The 16888-nt window shown below is 52.7% G+C and overlaps 2 protein-coding genes across 19 annotated transcripts in view; one reads left to right on the forward strand and one right to left on the reverse strand.

Moving 5' to 3' along the window:
* The window catches only part of SH2B3 (SH2B adaptor protein 3), a 25868-nt gene extending 13907 nt beyond the window's left edge, over positions 1–11961 (forward strand). For all 4 annotated transcript variants that reach the window (XM_015643874.3, XM_015643876.2, XM_015643875.2 and 1 more), the window contains exons 3-8: positions 6086–6187; positions 6440–6531; positions 6626–6720; positions 6895–7109; positions 7371–7542; positions 7835–11961. In XM_015643874.3, the coding sequence (XP_015499360.1) occupies positions 6086–6187; positions 6440–6531; positions 6626–6720; positions 6895–7109; positions 7371–7542; positions 7835–8130 (972 nt within the window). In that variant the 3' untranslated portion in view covers positions 8131–11961. The remainder of the gene's footprint in view (positions 1–6085; positions 6188–6439; positions 6532–6625; positions 6721–6894; positions 7110–7370; positions 7543–7834) is intronic.
* Positions 11962–12475: 514 nt separating this feature from the next.
* ATXN2 (ataxin 2) overlaps positions 12476–16888 on the reverse strand; it is a 41980-nt gene continuing 37567 nt past the window's right edge. For 11 of the 15 annotated variants that reach the window (XM_019008349.2, XM_019008346.2, XM_019008348.2 and 8 more), the window contains one exon: positions 12476–14157. In XM_019008349.2, the coding sequence (XP_018863894.1) occupies positions 13954–14157 (204 nt within the window). In that variant the 3' untranslated portion in view covers positions 12476–13953. The remainder of the gene's footprint in view (positions 14158–16888) is intronic. The other 4 variants (XM_015643873.3, XM_019008343.2, XM_015643864.2 and 1 more) reach the window with 1 other exon arrangement.

A 16888-nucleotide genomic window follows, 5' to 3' on the forward strand; every position in this document is an offset into this window, starting at 1 on the left:
AGGTGGGAGGGAGGGCGAGGAGACAAAGGTTATTTGTCATTTATTAACCACAACTTTTTCCATCCTTGGTCATGCACGGAAAAAACACTTTTAGCAGCGTAACCACAGCCCCGGCGTTAATTGCTGAAGAGCGGAGTTTCTTATTTTGGAAACTGTTGCTGGGATGGGGCTTGCTGGGGCCTGGGTGCGAGGGGAAGGGTGAAGGATGGACCCCAAACTCTGCCTCCTTGAACTTTGGGGTTTAGGGCTTGGAAGGATTCCGTCCTTTTTAACCCCATCCTTTAAAATCCGCCTTTCCCGGGGTTGTTTTCCTACACCCTGCTTATCAGAGTGTCACTCACGGGGATGCTGCAGAGCTGCTCGGGGTGGAAAGCACCACGTGCCAGCTGAGAAGTGGGCAAAAAACAGAGATATTGGGCAAACCACAGGAAAAAGGACTGGGAAAGCGCTCAGGGAACGCGTCGCTTCTCCCCCAGAGCTGCCCACAGCTGGAGTGGGAAGAGCTGTGAGTGCTGGGTCCCCACGTGTGAGATGCCTAACAGGGTTTTTTGGGGTGGTTGTCTCTCTTTTTCCCCCTTTTTCTTCTTTTTTTTTTCTCTCTCTCTTTTTTTTTGTCTCTCTCTCTCTTTTCATGGCCCAGGATGTGGTTGTTTCGAGGCTGAGAGCTGCTTCTTTCAAAGGTAAATATTTATGAGAGCTTGCGCAGGCAGCTCGGGGTCTGGAAGGATTCAAGGATTCATCCCAGCCATGGTGGGGGCTCAGCTGGGGTGGACCCTGCTCCTCCCCACCAGTCCCAGCTCCAGTGTTTATGATGGGCACTGTGATGTTCAATGTTATTTTGGGATTGTGTTAAAAACCAGCATTTTGGGCAAACTCACTTCCTCCAGCTCCAGGCAAGGGGCAGGAATAAAAATACCCATCCCAGTAGGATTGAATGGTCCCACGTGGGTTTTTGAACCTTTTTCCATCATCCTGGGTGATGCAAAAACCTCGGGATGATAGAAAATCCCAGGACATCCCAGGGGAGTCTGTGCTGGACCCCCCCATCCCCCTGGGGCTGAGCTTTGGGGTGACTCAATCCTGGCTGCAGCAGCTCCCACTTGCACACAGACACCTTGTTTACTTTCCATGCTCGTTATTTATTCCAGGAAATTATTAAAGCAGCCCACGCTGGAACCGAATTTGGCATAAAATAAATTTTAAAAAATTTATATAAAAAAATCAAGGGGTTGGCAAAAGCCCATTGTTTACAGATCCTGCTTATAGCCCCCATCACCCCCAGCCCTGCTGTAAGCCACCGGGCTCGCTGGTTTTGGGGGGCTTTGCAGGGTTTTGAGGGGATTTGCAGCAGTTTGAGGGATTTGGGAATGTTGGCTCATTCGTGTAGAGCAGGGAGGTTTATCAATGGACAGAGGAGCCAGCAGCTCCAGGGATGGGTGTGGATTCCTGCCTGGACCCCCCCCAAATCTCACCCCGCGGCTCTCAGATTAATTTAGTAGGAAATCGGCGCTCGGGGGGCGATGGGGTCGGGGCTGTGCTTTCTCCCATCGCCGTTCGCCGGCGCTCGGCAGCCACCGGCAATGGGAACAGAGGGATCTTTGTGGCCCGGCCACCCCCGAGCCAGCGCCGGCACAACGGTGCCTCTTGTCACCGCTGGGCACGGTCCCCTCGGGGACAGCGCTGTCCCCTGCCCGCGGGATGCTCGGAGACAGGCTGTCCTGCACCTCCTTTGTGCCTCTGCTGTCGGGTTGAGGATGCTGGCGGGGCTTTGGGTTTTTTTGGGAGGTGATGACCAGGGCTGGGGGAATGTTGAGCTCGCCTCCCCCGTTCCTGTTTGACAGTCGGGGAACCTCTGAGCTCCTGTTCCCCAAGCCCAGAGCAGAGCCCAGGCTTGCTGGATGGTGCTTGATGCTCTCAGGTTTCCAAATGAGCGGTGCCCACCTGTAGAGAGGCAGGAATGTTTCGGGAATGTGTCACCCTGGGGCCACGCGGAGCTGAGCTGAGCTAGGGGGTCCCTACAGCAGGCACAGAAAGTCGGAATCAGTGGGATTCCAGTCCCTGCCCCAAAAACCAGCATTGGCAGGGGCTGTCCAGGGTGGACCTCTCCCCTTGGAGCTGTGATGGAAACACCCGAGGAAGAGCATCGGGATTAACTGTGCTGGCACCTCCCCTGGAGCACCGGGATGAGCTGCTGGAGGACAGAGGGATTTGTCACGCTGCAGATCCCTGAGGATGGACACCGGGATTAGCCCTGGTGCAGATCCCTGAGGATGGACACCGGGATTAGCCCTGGTGCAGATCCCTGAGAACACGTTTTGGGATTATCTATGGTGCAAAAGTGCTCAAGGATGAGTTTTGTGTTTAACTATGGTGAAACTCCCCAGGGAAACCACCAGGATTTCCTGCCACATAAAATCCCCGAGGGTAAAGTTTGGGATTTCCCGTGGTGCAAACTCCAGAGGGTGATGGCTGCTCCAGCAGACACTTTGCCCTCCCCAGCAGGACCTTTGGAGCCCTCGCAGCCCCACAGGTCCCCCCTGCCCTGCCCTAGCCCGAGGAGATGTTCCCACCCAGCTCACGCAGCATTCCCTGGAGAAGAGCTGTGTGTATCCATGCTCCTGGAAAACTTCACACCTTCCCCCAGGGCTGCAGGCACAGGATATGGTTTTGTGTCCATCCAGCACAAAAACAGCCAGGCCTGGCACTGCAGCTCTGGCTGAGGTTTGTCCCTTGTGTAAGGGACACAGAGCTCTGTGATTTACAAGAAGTGACAAATCTCACTGCTGGGGACCTTGCACAAGGGCTCAGGCACTTCCCCACGCCCCGTGGGTGACTCAGAGTGGAAGCGAGAGCTGGCATGGGCAACCCCCCGAGCGTGGAGGGGCCAGGGGCAGCTCCTGGTGCTGTCGAAGGATTTGCTCTGCACAAACTTGGCCTGATGGCTCAGCCACTGCCATCATCACTGTGCCACCGTCATCATCACTGTTATCACTGTGCCACTGCTGTCATCATCATGCCACTGCTGTCATCATCATGCCACTGCCATTGTTCCTGTGCCACCACTCTCATTCTTGGAGAGCCGCCTTCCACCTCACCTGAGTGGAAAAAGCTCCCTCAGTGTCCCCTGAGCATCCAGACAGGACCAGGGAGGGCGTTCCTGGCACAGGTGGGCGAGCTGGGAGGAGCTTTACTATGACAAGTGCCATAAATCCCAAATATCTTTGTGGGAGAGTTGTGATTTCCCCAGCACAGGCAGGGCCAGGTGTGCAGGGAGAGCTCCCGGAGGGACACTGGAGGAGCCAGTGGAGTGAAGAGAGGGGCTGTGCCAGGGCTGGTGCCGGGGTTTGCCAGGAGGAAATGCAGGCGCTCTGCTCCGAGCAGCCCTGACCTTGGCCTGACCTTCACTCGCGCTCCTGGCATGGCTGCAGCGCCGAGCTGGCGTCGGGCTCCTTCCCAGATCTGGCAAACCCCATTTTCTCCCTGCCCTGCCCTCCCCGGGTCTGTGGTGGCCGTGCTGGCACTGCCTGTGCCATGCTGGCCGTTCCTGTGCCCCCTGTGGGGGTGTCTGGGGATGTGGGGACACACAGGGGGTGCAGTGGGGTGTCCTCAGTGGGAGGGCTCTGGTGGGATGCTCAGGGCAGGGAGCAGGAGGCTCTTCTGTTCTTGGGGACATTTTCCTCTGTCTTCCAGTTTGCTTCATGTCTCCTGGCACTGGGAACAGCCCTGGCCTGGCTGAAGCTTTGTATTTTTAAACTGTGGAAAGATTCCCTGCAAAAACCAAAAATGCCAGTGTGTTCCAGTAGGTGCTGAGAGCTGGTGTGTCTCCCCGGTCTCCATCCTGTGGAATCCTGTCATCTCCATAGGTGGCCACATCCTGGTCGCATTCCCAGCAGGGCTCAGCCACAGGGAGAGGGAGTTTGGGGCAGCTGGGCCAGATCCCACTGCCCTGAGAGCTGGAGAATGAGTCCTGGCACAGCCCAGGCTGCCCAGGTCTGTGTGCCAGGACTGGGAATGCCACAGCAGGGCAGGGTGGCCGCTCTGTTCTGGGAGTGCAGCTCCATGGGTTGTCACAACCCAGGGGATTTTGGGGGTGCCCAACCTCCTGCTGGATCCTCCCGTTTGCACAGGATCCGTTTGGGAGCAGTGGGGTGAATCTCCACGTGGGGTATCGGGGCTGAGCTGGAGCAACATCTGTAACATCCCAAACATTCCATGGCATCCTGAGGCTCCTGAGCACACCGAGGCAGCAGCAGCAGCGTTACCCATCCCTGCAGCGCTGCTGGGGCACCAAGGAGCCCACGGGTGAACCCTCTCTGTGTTGAGTGTGCACTTTTGGTTACCGAGAACTCCCTTTCCCGGTACCCGCCGCATCGCGCAGGGCATCTTGTGGTCAGGTGCGGCGCCGTGCCTGCGGTAGGCGCTTCTCCGAAGCCAGCCTGGTTTTTTCGGGCACCCTATCTCTGTGCTGCATCATTTCCTTCTCCTTCTCCACGCCGAGACACGCAGGGGGCAACGCCAAACTCCCTTTTCCTGGAATTTCCCGGTTTCCTAAGAAGCCGACCCCAAAGCTGCGGTTGGGATGTTGATAAAAACCCACTCAGGGTCACGCTGGACGTCACAAGCCCTGTGCGGGCCAGCGGCCAGCACCAGCCATCCCATCGCCTTCTCCACACAGGACTTTGCACAGGGGCACGGTTCCGTTCCAAAGGTGGCAGGAAAAAAAATCAGATTCCTTGGGGATAAAGCGGCGGAGCCTCAGGGCAGCCCGGTGACCGTGATTGCAGCACAGCACAGCTGCAATCACTGTCAGCAGCAGCCCGGGGGGTGCCGGAGCCACCGCGGTGTCACCAGCCCCGTGCATGACGCCGTAACACCAGCTAAGACTTCTAAGAACTTTCTTTTCGGTGCAGCTCGGTGCTGATAAGGGCTGATCCCTCTCTCGCTGCGTTTCCGGCCCCAGAGAACACCGAGTGCTCGGCCCAGGGAGGGAGGGAGGGAGGGAGGGGGATGGCAAAAAAAAAGAAAAAAAAGCACAAAAAAGCACAGCTAAAAATGGTGTGACCGAAGAAGTGCCCGGTGGGGACATTCTGAGTGTCCTGCGGGAGGTTGGGGACACGGTGGGGGTGGGTTTGCTGTGAGCATCCCCAGCTCGGAGCAGAATTTGGGCAGGTTGGTTGGCAAATGCTGCTGTGGGGTTAAGTGTAGAGACAATGTCCCTGTGCGGGGACAGTGGCTGTGGGGCGAGGAGGGCCACGGGAACCAGCATCCCATGGGATGATAAAGCCACTGCGTGAGTCACAGCTGGCCAAAATTTTGTGGCGCAGCGGGGGCTGAGCGTGCCCGTGGTGGCACCGCCTGGGCTGTGCCAGGCTGCGTGGGAGGCTCTGGCCGTGGGGCTGAGCACGGAGGGTTGGCTCCATCACCCAGCAGGGGTGCTCAGGGAATTTTTTGCCCCCCTGGCAGCCCGGATCCCGTGCCACGTGCCGCAGCCTCCCGGCAGTCAGCAGGGCGGCAGAGGAACCGAAAGCTGCCGCAGGGATATTTCAGCCTTTGTGGAAGTGTTTGCTCAGCACTTTGTCACGTGCCTGTGTCAGTGCCAAAGCCGCCGGGGAGCTCTTGGCACGCCACTGACCCTCGCACCCATGAGCAGGATGTTCCCCGCCCGCACCCCGATTTCCCCATGGGTGCCACATCCCTGGAACGCGCTGGGAACCCCCTTCTCCCTCCTGCCTTCCACCCATCCCTCCACTGCAGGGTCCTTGGGACCCCTGAGATGGGTCTGGATGTCACTCAGCCCCCCTGGGGTGCCCTGGCAATGCCATCGGGGGTATTTCCTTGCCACAGTGGGGTATTTCATCACCACACAAGGTGTTTCCTTGCTGCTGGGGTATTTCCCTGCAGAGCTGGGTACCTCCCTGCTGGCTGCTGGACCTGGTGGAGCAGTGGAGTGTGGGGCAGTGTTTTGGGGTGTGGGGCAATATTTTGGGGTGTGGGGCAGTGTTTTGGGTTGTGGGGCAGTGTTTTGGGGTGTGGGGCAGTGTTTTGGGGTGTGGGCTCAGCTCAGGCTCTGTGTTTCCCCTCACAGGGCTCCAAGCCGAAGCTGCTCGTCGCCTGCTCCGCTGTGCAGGAGGTGCGGAGGTGCACACGCCTTGAGATGCCTGATAACCTCCACACCTTTGTCCTCAAGGTAGGACCTGCTGAAAGGGTCTGCAGCCACCCCTGAGGCCTTTCCCACCCTCTGGGGCACACGTGGCTCCCAAAAGCTCCTGTGCCAAATTTCAGTTCCTCTTCCCATCCGGGGAGGGGATGCACAGGGGGATGTGGGGTGCAGGGTGGGGGATGCGCTGTCCCTGCTGGGGTCCCGAGCATGGGTGGGTGGGGGATGCGCTTCTCTCTCTCTCTCTCTGAAGACCCCATGGCCCTGTCTGATGTCCCCCAGGTCACCAGTGCCACCGACATCCTGTTTGAGGCAGGGGATGAGCAGCAGCTCAGCTGCTGGACGGCCGAGATCCGGGAGTGTGTGCGCAGGGGGTAAGCGCCCGCTGGATGTCCCCGAGCCTGGGGATGGGGACGGTGGCTCTGTGTCCCCACTGCCAGCGCTCAGCCTGGCTTCTCCTGTCCCCAGCAGGTCTGACACGGGTGACCCTGAGCTCCTGACGTGCCGACACCCCGACCCTACAGCCGCCAGCCCCACCACCAGCACCGACCCCCTCAGCCAAGGTGAGCTGGGGACACCCAGGGGACCCTGGGGACGGTGGGGGATCAGCACATCCTGCCGTGGCTGGGCTGATCGACCTTCCCCAAACGGCGGGAGGGGAGGACAGAGAGGGGAAGGGATGGGGGCAATGGGCAGGGGTCCCATTTCCCAGGGACACTGATCCCTGTGCCTGGCAGGGGCGACGCCGGGGGGCCCGGGGGAGGCGGCGGGGCCGAAGATGGAGCAGTTCCTCTCCTCCTGCCCCTGGTTCCACGGGCCCATCTCCCGTGTGAAGGCGGCTCAGCTGGTGCAGCTGGGGGGGCTGGAGGGCCACGGCGTGTTCCTGGTGCGGCAGAGCGAGACGCGGCGCGGCGAGTACGTGCTCACCTTCAACTTCCAGGGCAGAGCGAAGGTACGGGCGGGACAGGGCTGGGATGGGGAGGGGAATCGCGCAGGAAGCCCCTGGGGCAGCTCCTGCCCCAGAGAGAGATGCTCTCCTGCTCTCTGCCCCCAGTGGTGCCCTTCTCCCAGCGGGCAAAATCCCCAGGGAGCCACAGGCCGGGATGCAGCACATCGTGCTAAAGCCCTTCGTGTCCCCCATCCCAAATATCCCCCCGGCGTCCTGCAGGAGGGAGGTGCAGGAAGGGTAACAGGTCTCCCCTGCTCTCCGCAGCACCTGCGGCTGGCGCTGACCGAGCGGGGCCAGTGCCGTGTCCAGCACCTCCGCTTCTCCTCCATCGTGGAGATGCTGCACCACTTCCACCGCTACCCCATCCCGCTGGAGTGCGGCACCGCCTGCGATGTCCGGCTCTCCAGCTACGTGGTGGTCCTGCCCCAGGCACAAGGTGTGCGGGAAGGGGGATGTTCCCGCAGGATCGGGGATGGAGGGTGCCCGGGGCGGGGGTGGATGCCCCGGGGCTGGGCAGAGCTGGGCCCTTTGGAGCGGGGAAGAGGAAGCCTCGGATCAGCGGCACAAAAGGTGACTCCCAAACTCCCGGCTTCCTCTTTTGAGAAAGGAGAAGCTGCTCCCAGCCACCGGCCGCGGGGAGGGGTGGGGTAATGGGATGCACCCCACAGCCCCAAAGAGAGGGCGACAGGAGCATCCCCCTGACCAGCATCTCCTCCCTCCGCCCGCAGCTCCCGGCTCCAGCACCACGGTCCCCCTCCCCTTGCCCTTTCCCGGTTGGAACCCCGAGTTCAGCCTCATCCCCACCGGCTCCTCCTGCCCACACGGCCCCGATGAGCCCCCCGGGGGTCCCCCAGCGGAGCAGATCTTCCACCTGGTGCCACCACCGGCAGAGCTGGCTCAGAACCTGCGCCCGGCCAGGACCACCACGGCCACCACGGCCCGGCCCCGCGACTCGGACTATGAGGTGGAGGCACCGGGCCGGGGCCACGTCCGTGCCATCGACAACCAGTACACGCCGCTCTGACCAGCACGGCGCCGGCACTGGGATGCACTTTCGGGTGGAGAAATCCTGGAGACCTTCTGGGGGATCCATCGAGAGAAAGAATGTACCTGTTTCTTCCTTCTGGTTAGGGATTATTATTGTATTTTTGCAAAGGAAGGGGGTAATTTTTCACTCCTGTACGGGTGTGCTCCCTCTCGTGGGCCTGTTAAAGGGCCTCTTATTGTTATTTTTGTTGTTCTTATCGAAGCTTTTTCATTACTGTTTACACAACGCCGCTCGTGCCTGCGCCGGGCCCGGTGTCCTGCCTGTCCCTGACACGTCAGAGCCCAGCCAAGGAACCAGGGGCTTGTGTTACACCCATGGAATTGGAGAAAGTTTAAAAACAAAACCAGGATAACAAGAAAAAAAAGATTATAAATTCATTGCCAAGTTGCTGCTCCAGGCCTCGTCCTCCCATCCCGGCTGCTGAAGCCACCAGTAAAGCCCGACCTGAGCTGAGCTCCCACAAAGGGTGATGAGCAGGGTTTGGGGTTTTTTCTTAGCTAAAGCAAAAACTGGCTTTTCTTGCTTTTCCTTCTTAACCCAGCACAGCCGTGGTCACTCCCTGCGCCAGCCAGAGGGATCCTCATCCTGCTGTCCCGGCTGATTGAGACTCAACACTAATTGCTCCATCCTCAGCCATGGCACCAGCCGAGAACTAACACAGAGACTGACACAAACCACTCCTGCTGGTGAGGGAGGGGTTTATCCCGTTCTATCCTGGTGATGGATACGTTCTGTCCCGGTGGTGGAGGCTTTTTTATCCCTGTGGTGAATGGGTTTTTATCCCGGTGATGGAATCGTTTCATCCCAGTGATTTTAGGCACAAATCTTAAAGTCAGTTTTTCCCCTAAAGAACCCCTCTACTCTCGCTTGCCTTTGTCCCCCCAAAAAAACTCTTGTCACCAGGAGTTTGGTGGCATTTAAAGCTCAGCCATCAGGTGATGGGGGTCCCTGGGGACACCTCCTCACCTGGAGGAAAAGCTTGTCCAAATCCCTGGGTCTCGGCATCCCCTGATCCCAAACTGTCCCCAAACTCTGCTGCTGTTCCCGAGCCCCTGGGGCTGCTTCACCTGCCTGGGGCAGCCCTGAGAGAGGAAGCAATTCTCAGAAACTGCCCTTATTTTAGGAAAGAGGAAGGGCTGGAGCCGTTGCGCCACACAGGAGGGGATGTTCACAGCATTCAACTTCCAGATTTCCCAGCACAGCCTTCCCTGGGATTTTGGATGTAAAACTTGCCCTGAGATTGCCTTACTGAAAGCTGGTTTATTTCTGTTTTCCTTGAAATTGCAATACAGGCAGGAGACCTAAGGAGCATTAACATTCAGCAATTCATTTGAAAACCAGAAAATGCAAAAACCTCGTTGGGCTGAGTTAGGGAATTCTACAAAAATCCAGCCTCTAGGACAGGCTTTGGTGTGGAGCAGGTTCTGGGTGATCCCAAAGTCCAAGGAGACAAGGTCAGGAGCTGAAGGGCCAAAATATCTGGGGCCAAACAGCCCAGGAAGCAGCCATGAGAGCAAATCTGGGTTTATAAATCAACGAGGCTGGGAGAAGAGAGAACCATCAGCTGGAGAAACCATTTAGGTTTTCCTTTTGTGCCTCCCCTTTGCTTGCTCTTGCTCTCTCCTGGGATTTGTGCATTTAGAGCAGGCAAAGGCTTTTTTTTTCCCCCCTCCTGCTTTCTCTACACTCGTAGAGATGCCTGAAACCGGAGCATTAAGAGCAAATTGCACTGGTCCTGCAGCCCCGGAGAGGCTGAGGGAGGAACAAAGCCAGCCCTGTCCTCGCCGGGCTCCTCAGCTGTATCCGCATCCCATTCTCCTCCCTGGAGCAGCACAAAGGCTGCAGCCAGAGGCAGGAGCACATCCCCTTGTGCCAGGCGAGGCAGCTCCCTCCGAGCTCATAAATAACTCCCCGTGCTCCTGCATTTACAGGGATGGGGATGGGAAGGGGGGACGGCACAGCACGAGCTGTCGTTTCCTTCCCTCGCTTGCTGCCTGCTTCCCAAAGCCTTGGAAAACACAGGGATGTGCTAAATCTTGCTGAGATTCCTGTTTTAATCCCGCTGAGCTCCAGGGAGCTGCGTTCAAAGGGGTTTTCCCCCCAAAAGACGAGGTGGAATCACCCGAATCTCCCCTACATCTGCAAAGAAAGGATGGGCTGGGAAAAGGCAGCGCTATTCACATCCCTCGCCAGATGAATCCAGAGAAATCCTTGCCAGATAAATCAGATGCTGCTGGGGTGGGTTGTTTTGGCACGCCAGGACTTTATTGTTCCAGTGCCAGAACTGAAACATGCGCGTGCATGTGGTATTTTTAACCTGCAGTTTAATTACAAGGGGGTTCTCCGCAGTTTAAATGGCAATTGCTGTGCTTGATTAGTAAAATACACGTTGGGTTCATTATCTCCCCGCCAGCCACTTCCCCCATGCAAACAAACTCCAGTGGGGGAGAACTCCTGTTCTCCCCACCACTGAGCAGTGGGAAGAGTCCCTCTGATTATTTCAGAGTTAATTCCATCCCCAAACTCAGCCACAGGCAGCCGAGTCCAGCCCTCCCAGCTCCACCATCTCCTCATTTCAGATCCGCTGCAGCAGGACCTGAGGGGATTTTTGGGCTATTTCCCAAACTCCCAGGGGGGACTGAGTTTGAAATCCCATTTCTCCTAGAAAACATCTGGCTTGTGACACAGGTTAGAGCCTGACTCTGCTCCAGCCCTAGGATACTCGCTCCTCTGCATCACAGCAGCGGGCAAAGAGCATTAATCTGTTCCACCCTATGGAATAGAAGCATTTGGCAGGATTTTTACAGCCCCTGTGGGATTTTTATTGGTGTTTATGTATTGAATTCTGGGAGGAGGGGGCTCTGCGTGGCTCTGTGGAGGTGCAGAAATAAAGCCAGGTTTGTGCCTTGGCCCTGGAGATGGGCAGGTGGAACACGAGTTTGGATCCCACCCAAGGAAGGCAGGAGCCACAGGAGCAGCTCTTGGAGCTGGGCTGGAGGCCCTGCCTGCCCCATGGCCTCCCCCAGGAGAGCTGGGGGTGGGGACAGCCCCGTTTCATCCAGCTACTCAGGACAGTTTTTAGCAATAAAGGTGTAAACCAGGCAGTGCCTTTGCCCTGTGACAGCAGGGACCTCGTTTAGGGAACAACCCAAGACTTGGGTCCGGTCAGAATTCCTCCCCCTCCTCTTCCTCCTGCTGTTTGCTGACAGCTGCTCCTGCTTGGTGGCCTCTGTGTCCCCAAGGGTGGCAGGTTCTGCAGGAGCTCCTGACACGAAGCATTAGCTGATGTCTCCCTCCTTCCCTCCCAAATCCCAGCACCAGCAGGTACCGAACACTGACACCAGCATTCCTCACCCAAATCCTCACCCATCCCTTTGGATTGGAGCTGTTTTGGGGTGAAACTTCCAGGAAAAAAAATCCAGGGAGAAGCCAAAGCTTCTCATTCCTCATCTGGACCACCAAACCCCGGTGTCACCCAGCATCCCAAACTTTTAGCTTTGATCCAAACAGCCCCAAAATTCCCCAGCAGCTCCCAGAGGCAGGGATGCCACTGTGTATTCCCTAGGTCAGCCTTCAGCAGGACGATTAAAGCCAACAATTTTGTTGGGAGTGTTTTAATTTGAAAGTTCTACTTTTCACCTGCACAGAAAAGTTCTTCTTGTATAGTAATTTTTTTTTTTTTCTATATATTATTTCTGTATGTACTGTACAAGTAACTTATTCTTGAATAATGCGATTTTACCTTAATATTAAAAAATAAAAATAAAAATCTGCTCTTAATAAACTGTTTTTAGAACTTGTTTCTCACCTGTGGTCTTCAGTCTGACTCTCTCTGATCGTTTTAGTGGACACTGGATGCTAAAAGGCAGAAATGAATCTCCCTTGGACATGAAAATCCTCTGGTTTGTCCCCACGGGACGATGCCTGCACCGAGGACAGTCAGGACACGGCACCTGGAGCACAGATAACTTTGTCTCCACATTTTTTAAGGCATTTTGCCAGGGAATTCTCATCCTTCCTCTCCTTCTCCAGCAGCACCACTGAGTTTTGTACTTTCATCACCTTGAAGGCCTTTCCTGACCCCGTCTGGAGCAGCCCCAGGCTGAGGGATCAGGAAAACAAAATCACCTGGATAAAAAAACCTTGTTGGAAAACTTAATTTGTGATTTCCCAAACCTTTTCCTTATTCCTGCAATGTCCCTGCAGCAGCAGCAGCAGCACTAAACAGACTCAGGACAAATCCTGGCTCCAGTTGGGACGGGAGCTGCAGCAGCTGGTAAGGGAAGAGACTCAAAAATCACCACACAAACACCGAGGAGGGTCAGTTTTTAAAACTTTTTTTATTTTTTAATTTTTTTTTTTAAGTTTTTATTTTATATTATCTACAAAGTAAAAGTTTTCTTAACTTAAAAGTTACATCACTGTCTCACGATAGTGATTATCTCATCAAACGTGATTTATAAATAATAACTCATCCGTTTGACGATTAGAATTTTTTTTTTTTTCTTTTTTTACTGAACCTGTTTCAAGTTTAGTTAGAAGTAAAAGGGATCTCCAAGTCTTGATTTTTAGTGATAATAGCAGCAAGAATCACTCTTGTTACTTCTTTTGCTAGCTGACGAGTTCATAACTTTGAAGGGTCATTAAAAAATAAATAACTTCCAGTTTTCAGCAAGCAGAGTTGGGGCACTTGCAGGACTCAGATACAGTGCATGGAATTATGGAATAGCCCACAAGTTCCTAAATGCCTCTACTCAGTCCGAATCTCTCCCACTGCAAGATGAACTGTTAGCATTCCTAGTGGATGTTACAAGAAATCAAATTTTTTTTTTTTTTTTAAACAAAATAAAATGAAATTCTAGTTTTCTGTGCTTCCAGTTGGCAGAAGCAGTAGAAGGAGGGTATTTGGCCTACAAAAGGTATCCAGCCTTTCAGTTATTCCAGATGAGCCTTACAACTGCTGTTGGTGGTGGGCTTGTACTGTAAAAAAAAAGTTCAAATGTAAATAATAAATTGGCAAGCCACACAACAGTTTGCTAGTAAAGTGGTCACAGGACAACTACTGAGCTCAACTTTCTTTTATTTTTTATTTTTTTTTTTCTTTTTCTTTTATTTTTTTTAGAGAACAAAACAAAGCCCTGCAAATCAAGATGTCCTTGGGATGCTTTATTTTTTTTATTTTCCTTTTTCCCTACCTAAGCCCTCAGAAAGCAGCTTTGTTCTGCTCACACATTCCCCAGGAAACATCAGGTAAAACTACATCACTACAGAAGTTCAGAGGCTGTTTGAACTTGAATAATCAAAGAAGCCTAAATCAGGTTAAATTTAAAGCGGAAAGAAGTCACACAACTCCTACTTTTCCCCCAAAGTAAAAGCTGCAGAATGTTACTCTGAATTAAAAGTTTAGATTTCAGCTGTCACTTTACTTTACCAGCAGCCTAGCAGCCCTACCCCCACACAACATTTCACTCCTGTCCTCGAGATTTAATCAAACCTCCGATCATTATAAACTCCACACAGTCCATCCCCCACGGCAAATCCACGGCAACACCTGCAAAACTCAAGTCCCACAGTGCCAGTGTCTCACACTTATCCTTTTCTCTACTCCAGCTAGAGAAAAAAAACAGAATATTCCCTGAATTAGGTACAGCTCACCGGCTAAACCTACGCTCCTCTAGGCTGCTGAACACAAGGACATCTTAAGGTTGGTCTGTTTGTTTGATATTTTTTAAATTTTTTTATTTTTCTTTTCCCCAAAAATCTGGTTTCTCCCAGTTCTCACTCCTCGACCTGGCTGAGTTAGGGTGCAGGTCTCCCGGGCACACACTCCTCACCTGAAGGGTGGGTCATATAGGGGAAATGTGTTGTTGTCGAGACTGGAATGGGCTGTAGTGCACTTTGAGCGAGGGCGGCTTGGGGACCACCGGGAGGCTGTGTCGTCATTAGCATCATTGGAGCATGGGCAGTTGGGTGAGAAGGAACCATTCCTGACTGTACATGAGCCTGAAACAAAGAGCTCTTTAGTATCATGGTCACAAGGAGGCAGCAACTCCTGGCCACATGACTGGCGAAAGTTCGCTCCGGCTGCAAATCCGGAGCTTTACTCTTCATTTTTATATATATATATATTTTATTTTTATTATTTTATTTTTTTTTTCAGCTAGGTTAGGGGTTAAGGCAGAGGTTGTAACACAAAAAAAAAAAAAAAATAATAACAACAAAAAGGAAAAATAATAATTAAAAAAAGGGCTCAAGTCCATGCTGCTGGCTCTGAGTTGCGGTCTCAATTTTAGCCATTTTGCCAGCATTAAACAGGGGGGGTATTAAAAAAAAAATTAATAACAATTCAGCAACAAATCTTCAAAACATTTGTTAGTCACCTACATCAAAGCACTTCCTAGAGGGTACAGATAGGAACTTCACAGGCACTGGGAGTTTGGCATCCTCTCCCCAGCTCTCTCCTTGCACAACCCCACGTTTTCTCCTGGCTCCCTGCCCTGGGAACCTCCCTGTCTTCTCCAGTGACCTGTGCCCACACAGTGCTCAGCCAAGTCCTCCTGACATGAGTGATTTCATCCCTTCACACTCTCGGGGCAGCTTTGTTCTGCTTCCAGTTCAGCTCATCGCAGTTCTTGTGTAATCTGAGCAATCAGGGCTAAGTCTCCGTGGAAAAGGAGATTAATCCTTCCCATGGCTGATCACCTCTGGCAAACAACTTCAGGAACTTGGTGGGTCCTTTAGCTCAGAGCAGTTCATGTCTCTAGAGGTCATCAACTTATTTTATTTAAAAACCTAGCAAACGTTAATTTCTTAAAAGCACAAAGGAACTCAGAGCTCTCAGTGGATTTCTCCTGGGAAAAAAAAAGCCCCAAAACCCCATCATTTGTACCTAAGGTTTGCTTTGTCCTTCTACCATATCCCAGAACTGCAGCCTCACAGGTCTCCCATGCCAGTAAAGACAGATAGCAGGTAGTGGCCAGAATTTTATTTCTTAAAGACAAAAAGGGTTACTTGACTCATCACAGACATTCCCCAAACTCTTTGATCAGACTTGCACGTGTTAGTAGCACCCCAGAAGCCTTTAAAGGCAGGAACTGCAATTCAAATCTCACTCTTGTTCTAAAAAAGGTTTAGGAGATCAGGCTGTGGAACAGAAACACCTCCCAGGACTGGCTCCACGTTGACTTTGACAAACATGCTATTGTAGAAGCCATCATTATAAAGCAGCTATTCATAGAGCAGCTGGAGTCAATACACACAGTGGATAAAATTTTTCTGCTGTGGCTCAAACACTTTGCAAATTGGCAGCTGACAGCACTCTGTAATGAATTTTAAAGTACTGGTTCTCAAGTGAGATATCTACCAGCTCAAGATTCATCTGATAACCTGAAGGGAAATTGGATTGATCCCCTGTGTTGGCCTAACTGAAATTTTTCCTACGTGGTATTTCAGAATTGTGTTTAGAAGCTGGGAATGAGGCTGCTAAAAAACTATTAAATCCAGTGATTAGTTTCCCCACGATGGAATAATTACATGCATTTAAAATTTCTGACAGAACTGTAGTTATGCCTTCACTAGAGATTTCTGAGGGAACTACTTCATTGGCAAAGTCAATTAGTTTGGTGTAAATATCACAAATTGCAGCTTTCGTTCTAAAAAAATTGCAGAGGAGACTGCACGAGTTAAAATCAAGGGCAAGGCAGGCTTTGTCTGTGATTGCTAAAAATCCTGCCTGAGCAGTCAGTTCTGACTCAAAGTTGCATCTGATTTGTTTAATTTGGTTTGCTTGGCACACAGAAAGGAAGGCAATGGTCACATCCTGCATCCCTGGCCTGGCCAGGGCACAATTCAGGCACAACTTTACCCTTTCATGGCCTTCAAACAAATGTTTCATCTTTCAAATCACAGCACTGGGCATGCCACTAAGCCAAGACCACTCTGAGAAGCTCTAAACACAACCCAGGCATTCACAGCAGTGCCTTCACACCAGAGCAGAGCAGGAGTCTTGTTTCTGGCAGAAACCAGAGAAGGGGAGGGAGGATGTGCCAAGATGCCACAGCAATCATCAGCTTTGGCCATCCTTGCCTTATCCTCCCCCCACAGAAAAAAAAAGCAGAGAAATCAAAAGCTTAAGAGAATCAAAAAGCTAAAAACTCAACATCAGTAAAACGATTCCTAAAGAACTATTGATTTATTGGCTTAACTGACTGTCCCAGGGACCAAAGCAAAGATTTTATCAGAATTCTGCAAGGGACTGGAAACCTGTCAGATTAACATCCCTAATCACAGTTAGTCACTTTATCCCAAACTACTGTTAACCTGTAAGAGAAGGCAGATGCCAGACACCAAGTTCTTGGTCTGAAGAAGAAATTGTTCAGGCAAATTACTGATTGAACTGCCCATTCCTTGACAAAGGACACTAAATCCAGGAGATTTAGTAAACATCAGAAAATCTCTGTCACACTGCTTTACACAGAGCTCTTGATTAATCTATCATGTGCTTCCCCTCCCCAAATCCTTTTTCTCAGGGAGCTGACCACAAGAGAGCAGTTAAGAGAAGTGAGTTTCTGATTCTGAAGCAAAGACTGTTGTTTTAGCTTGCCCAACAATCTTTGGGGATCTTCAGCACAAGCAGCTCATTTAGAACCACACACACACAGCACACACACACACACCACACACACAGAGGCTTCTTTCTGCAAGGATTGTCCTGCAGTCACCTTAACTCTCTCCT

This window comes from Parus major, chromosome 15 (assembly GCF_001522545.3).
Source record: "Parus major isolate Abel chromosome 15, Parus_major1.1, whole genome shotgun sequence".
In the NCBI taxonomy this organism is placed as follows: domain Eukaryota; kingdom Metazoa; phylum Chordata; class Aves; order Passeriformes; family Paridae; genus Parus; species Parus major.